The sequence below is a fragment of the Alosa alosa genome, chromosome 15 (genome assembly GCF_017589495.1).
Source record: "Alosa alosa isolate M-15738 ecotype Scorff River chromosome 15, AALO_Geno_1.1, whole genome shotgun sequence".
Taxonomy (NCBI): domain Eukaryota; kingdom Metazoa; phylum Chordata; class Actinopteri; order Clupeiformes; family Clupeidae; genus Alosa; species Alosa alosa.
The window spans coordinates 20,428,620-20,435,026 of NC_063203.1; the positions used below are offsets into that span (position 1 = coordinate 20,428,620).

General features: G+C 40.8%; 2 protein-coding genes across 15 annotated transcripts in view; one reads left to right on the plus strand and one right to left on the minus strand.

Annotated features, from left to right (window-relative positions):
* Positions 1 to 2,236, plus strand: part of rap1gap2a (RAP1 GTPase activating protein 2a) — a 73,024-nt gene extending 70,788 nt beyond the window's left edge. For all 14 annotated transcript variants that reach the window (XR_007195810.1, XM_048264148.1, XM_048264146.1 and 11 more), the window contains one exon: positions 20 to 2,236. The gene's annotated coding sequence lies outside the window, so the exon portion shown is untranslated. The remainder of the gene's footprint in view (positions 1 to 19) is intronic.
* Positions 2,134 to 4,798, minus strand: si:dkey-52l18.4 (uncharacterized protein LOC560708 homolog). The gene is made up of 5 exons (XM_048264160.1): positions 4,539 to 4,798; positions 4,073 to 4,408; positions 3,472 to 3,630; positions 2,968 to 2,993; positions 2,134 to 2,866 (listed from the first exon to the last, which is right to left on the minus strand). Exons 1-5 carry the CDS (start codon positions 4,591 to 4,593, stop codon positions 2,597 to 2,599), a joined length of 846 nt encoding a protein of 281 aa, XP_048120117.1. The 5' UTR covers positions 4,594 to 4,798; the 3' UTR covers positions 2,134 to 2,596.
* Positions 4,799 to 6,407: the final 1,609 nt, after the last annotated feature.

The following is a 6,407-nucleotide window of genomic DNA, read 5'->3' on the forward strand; positions in this document are numbered from 1 at the left end:
GTTTTTTTGGTCCGTTTAGGTTGCGTGGAACCGGTACTGTCAGAGCCAGTGTCTATAGATGGAGGAGGAATCTTGGCGTCTGGATTTGCCATCCCAGTGAGAATGCCTCCTCTCAGAGCGTTCTACTGAGCGTCCTTCACAGAGTCTATTTCACATTCTCACAAGGCAACGACTCCCAGAGCATTCCTTCCCTGCACGATCCTGCAGCTACACACTGACTGACTGGGGAAAAGAGAGGGCAAACGCTTGCAGTCTTAATGGTCTGATCTTTTTTTTTTTTTTACTAAATGTGCTGCATCTTTTTGAAGAAAAGTGTCTGTCACAGAGCTAATATTGCTTTTACGAAACTGTGCCTCAGTCTGTGTCTCATAAAGCCCATTAGCTTCTTTCTTTGGAGTCTTTTCTACAAGCCTTAGATCAATAGAACACTCTCCAGGTGCACTCTCTGCTCCGTGCCACGACAAGGTGAACACACACACACACACACACACACACACACACACACACACAAAATGTTTTGCTATTTCATTTTTTTCTGTGCGTGTGTGTTTGTGTCTTCTGTGTTTTCACAAACAATGATTATAATGTGATGTGTGACAACAGACTTCTTTTCCTGTAAAATATTGTCTTTGGATTCTGATCTCCATTCGGCACTTAGAGCAGTAGAGCGCCTCCTAGAGGTGAGCTGCGGCTGAGACCTGAGATCCTTCCCTCCTCTTTGTAAGGCCCTTGTGTGCACAGGGGCTCCGTGCCGATTATATCCATTACAACCCGTCAGCAGCTAATCAGGACGATAAGCTAAAAAGAAAAGCACACGAAAGAGAGAAAAACATGAGCTGATGAATATGTCTTTATTGCTCTTTGCTTAAGTGAAAATGTTAGAAAAAAATATACGCTACTTACTCTGCAGCTTAACTGTGTAGAGGACACAACAGATTACATGGCGCACAGTGCTGTAAATGTTTAACGATTGTATTGTGGACCACTATTTTTAAATGTTTTTTTCCCCCTCAGTGCTTTGTGTTCAGCAGTGGCGCGTATAGCCTAATGAATATGTGTTGAGTCTGATTCCGTACCATGTTTGGCCTTTAATGTTGCTTGTGCTTGTCTTACTCAGCCAAAGTGAAGGTCTTCTCTCATATTCTGAGGCGCAGGTTAAAAATACCCCTGAGTTCATTTGCGCTATACTCTCACTATGTGAGAAGTTGACCTGGGGAGTTCTACATAGATGCTTACATGTAACATGGATTTGTAATCCTTTGGGACATTGTGAGTATATTGGAAATCTTGTTTTTGAACAGGGATTTAAAGCTCTGTGTATATCACAGCAGTTTGGTAAAATATTGCACTTGTGCATTTTTGTGTGAGAGAATCAGGACGAAACCTAAAACAGTCTGAATAGCTGACAAACCCCGTCCTTTATTAGCAACTCAGTAGCCTCATTTTCAAGAAGAAAAAAAGGATATAATTGATTCTTACTGAAAACACAGAGCTCAATGTGTAAATGCCATGGTGTAAAAGAATTGTAGTAAACATTCAAATCAGCGGGAGATAGGGATTTGATGTCATTGAAAATCATGATATTTCACCAAGCACATCAGGAGAATGCTATGCAAAGTAATGATCTGGTCTAGCATCAGGTTAAGGGGACCTGATAAACTTGTACATGTGAGCAGAGGAATCCAAATGTCTGAGAGAAGTTTGACTGAAAAGCCTTTGCGCAAATATGGAATAAAAGCCCACATTCTGCATTGTAGATATAGCTTTCTGACTGTTTTTGTTGTATACACTGATGTTGTGATGAATGCATCCCTCAAAGAGACAGGGAAGTCTTCGCCATATTGTGCACATGTTGAACAGTGGAGACAGAGAGGCGTGGTCATTTCCTGTGTGCCCAAGGTTTGTGGGGGAGAACAGTGTCCATTGCTGCACCCGATTTCTATTGTAGGACTGAGCAAAAGCGTGTGTCAATATTTCAGCTTTCCACAGAGAATTATGTCCACTTGTTTTAATGTAAAGGGTGTTATACATACAACACCCTCAGAATCATATTGTTCATGAAGATATAATTTATTGATTTTCACATTTGTGTTGTCATGTAAAATATAATTGCAAAGTACATCTTAAGAGTGAATTAAGGGAAATAATTATTTAAAAGGAATACATATGTATATGTATATTTGGTTATGTAATGTACCATTAAGAATTTATTATGAAATAAAAATGTTGTATTTTGTGTCATGTATTACGTTCTTTTAGTTACTGATAGATAGATAGATACTTTATTGATCCCCAGGGGAAATTCAAGTACTGCTCGTATGTCCTGAAAGTGAAAGTATGTTTAACCAGTTTGCCACTGGTTCTGGTGCAAGTTACGACATGTTGCGTCACATGCTAATATTTGTCAACGTGTCTGGTTTCTGATCAACCAAAAAGGTGGTGTTTATGGGGTTTTTCTGCCATTTCATAGACTGTGCTCCTCCAAAGAATGATGCCTGCATCACGGCACCTTCACTCAGGACAGAGTTCGGCCTTTTTCTCATTCATGGTCCCTCTATGGTGGAACAAGCTATACTAAATGCTGTCAGAGGCAACCTTATCCATCTTCAAAACGCTTTTGAAGACCCATCTCTTCCCAGATGTCAGTACTTGTCAGGTTGACAACAATTTGCTTGTAGAGCTTGCTCTCACTGGATCTCCTAACCCACTGTAGAAATGTTTTTGTAGCTCGCTTTGGATATGGATTTTTCCCTGCACTCGACAGGCTGCTACAGGCGTATGGAAGAGTACATGACAGGTGATCCTTGTATTTGCTGCTGAGGCCTTTGTGCCCCACGTTCTCCAGGCCCAGCACTGCATACATTGGCTATGAGAGAAGAAGACAGACATGGATATATGAGCACATACGGATCAGATCCCAAATATGCTGCATGCGTATCGGACACCAATGTTTAATTAGAGACTCACCTCACGTGGCCTGTCCATCTGTCCATCTAAAGAAAGGACATAAAACAGGACAGATTCAGAAAATACTCTAGACCTCAAAAAGCTCAATTAGATGACACACAACAATTGTTTTAAAAAGCTGGGCTAGTGCGATCTCTGTGTATTACACTTAAAATATGTCATGCGTCTGGATTTCAATCTGAGTTTAGCAAAAAGAATGTAGGGCGTTGTAGATTACATTACATTTAGCAGACACTTCTTGACCAAAGTGACTTACATACAGTATGTCAGCTATATTACAAGGGATCACATTGTCCCCGGAGCAACTTCGGGTTAAGTGCCTTGCTCAAGGGCACAAGGGTGGAAGCCGGGAATTGAACCGACAACTTTCAGGCTACTGCACGCTAGCCCAGCTCCAGGCTACTGCACGCACGCTAGCACGCTAGCCCAGCTCCATAACCACTACACTACCACCGCCCCAACATGGTGTCTCTAACATGTTTGTGCAAAGTGTGGTGTTCTCACTGGCAAAGTATGAGCGAGGTGGGACCACAGGAGAAACTGGGCGTTGCAGACAACGAACCAGTGCCACGGCAAGAGGAAACGAGATGCAGGCGCAGATTAACAGAAATACTCTCAGAGACACAATCCTCCTCTCAGATTGTTCCTCTAGATTAGGGTGGGCTGTGGATGATAACAGAGTTATGTTGGCATCATGCAAATGAATAATATTAAAAAAACACAGTGAAACACTGATATAAGCGCCCGAGTGTGACCACTACAATGTCTAATGACGTAAGTTGGAGCAGAGAGCAAAACTAAATTTGAAGGGTTGAATTATTTCATAAATCAATTGGATAAAAAGACAAAAATTGATCTTTTATTTGCCATCTGCTCAATCAAAGAAGAACTCACACACCACACACTGCCAATGCAGAGCCTCATAGGCTACTTTGAGTTGCAAAATGTTTTGGTCATATTCAGATAAGCATCAGTGAAAAAATACTTTGCTCCCTAAGATAAACAGTAATTAGTTTGTCATTTGATTTTTTTCATTTATATATTTTATAAATAAAATATTAAAAATATAAAATAAAATAACATGCATGTGATACAGTTAACCTACCATCGGTGACATTAACAATTGTTACATGTCCATTGCTGCTGCCGTTTTCTCTCCAGTTGATGAGACACTGATATGCCCCACTGTCTGATTTGTTAGTGCTAATAAAGTTGATGTTAAGGCGGGTACTATTGTTAGACAAGTTTTCGTTGTAAATGTGAATCCTGGCTGAGGCTTGTAAGAAGCTGAAAGTGACTTCCTTGTGGACTCCCCATCCTCCAGTCCAACCGCTCACGCCACAGTGCTGAACATCACATGAGAGTAACAAGCTTCTGCCCTCAGACACGACTTTATTGTCTCGACGTGCCTTCACAGTATGGCATTCCTCTGCACAACAGCCTTTAAAGAAGACATGTTTCAACAATTTTAGTCATAGCCTGGGAGTCACTGATGCAATGTCTGGAAAAGTTCCTTTTTTTAGAATTGCAGCACTTCTCTAAAAATGGATAGAGACTAATGGACAACTTACCCCAATTATTGTACATCAAGGTTAGTATTAGGTAGCAGCCAAGGAATGGTCCCATTATCTTGTGTCAGAAATAAGAATGGTTTGATTCAACTGCAGGGAATGCATTCCTCATTTGTTAAAAGCCAGTTCTAATAAATCTCTTCTTGGTGCAATCGTATCTCCGTGTCTTGCATATAGTGAAGTGGCACTGAACATTGTACCACATAAACTCAGATAAGATACGAGTAGTTTCACTTTCTTTCTCATCTGGTAAACTCATAACTAAACACATTGGATTTAAGCACTGAAAAAATATGTGGAAGGAAGGAAGTTCTCACTCTGGCTCTCTCTCTCTCTCTCTCTCTCTCTCTCTCTCTCACACACACACACACACACACACACACACACACACACACACACACACACACACACAGAGACACACGCACACACACACTTTCATTTCCCTACGTGTAAGGAAGAAGTCGTATCCTGCCTAAAAACAATAGGAACTGAAATTCTCTGTGGCTGATCAGACCAAGTGCTGTGTGCTGGCTTGCACACAGTTTCTCAGCATTATCTGTGGGTCCTCAGGCCCCGGAATAGTCACCTCTGAGCCACTAGAAAGACATGTAAAATCACAGGTTCATCATCAGTGCAATTTGCTTACATTACAGTTTTTGCCCATTGCTTGAACACTTTTTGCAGCAAAACTTCAGCTCATTGTGTCAAAACTTTACACACAAGACACAACACTGGGAAATAAACCATTCACATCTACGTCGAATTGAAACTCTTTTATCAAAACCTAACAATCCTTTGTCAAAATGTCACTCTGATGACAATACACACTTCCATCATATAAATACACTTTCAGATTAGCAACAACACAGTGTACTTTATATAAAACACTGCAGTCATTTGCACTGCTTTTATTCAGTTTATCAGTTAGCATTCTGTGAAGCTCAATGCAACACATACAGTTTGTGTTATGTTTTTTTCCAACAAAGGTTTTGACAAAAAAAAACAAAAATGAAAGTACTGAAAGGTTACAAATGACATCAACTCAATACTGTACATCACAGTACTATACTTTTATACTTTACAGTAGGCCTACAGTACAGTAATGCAGTAAAGCAAAAATAAAACAAAAATAAAACCAAAATACACTACTGTAAAACAAGCTTAGATGTGGTGGACTCTCTGCCCAGCCTACCTCATTGTCAGACCATTTATTACATGATCCACCAAAGTTTCTCTAATATCATCAGAAATATTGTTCCGTGCATACTGCTAAGCCTCTTCGACCACCCCCTGCTCCTCTCTCTCTCTCTCTCTCTCTCTCTCTCTTCTTCATTTCCGTGCCCCCCCTGCTCCTCTCTCTCTCTCTCTCTTCTTCATTTCCGTGCCCCCCCTGCTCCTCTCTCTCTCTCTCTCTTCTTAATTTCCGTGCCCCCCCTGCTCCTCTCTCTCTCTCATCCTCCTCTTCCTATACCTCTTGCTCTCCCTGCCTCCATGTTTGCAAAGTTCTCAAAATGGTTCAACTGAGGCCTATTTGTGGCTGGCTGATTGGTGTTCAGTTTTGTAAGTAGTATTTTCAGGTGTGTCTAAGAAGTGTTTTCAATCACCCAATGTGTTTTGTATTTTGAATAGATGTGTTGTCCCAATACCCATGAGATTTAATTTGAAGCGTCTTATGTATGAAATAGTGTGTAGTGTGCAGGAGCAAGTAGCCTATTGCAGAAAGGAGCAAGTGCGTGTTGCAGAATTGCAACTAAAGTGCAAATCAGCGCTTTTGTTTAAAGTAGGCCTATGGTTAAACTGTGCTTAATGTATAGTAGGCTATATCAAAAGCTTTACGTTTTGTTACGTTGGTCTAGTGTTCAAGCAATG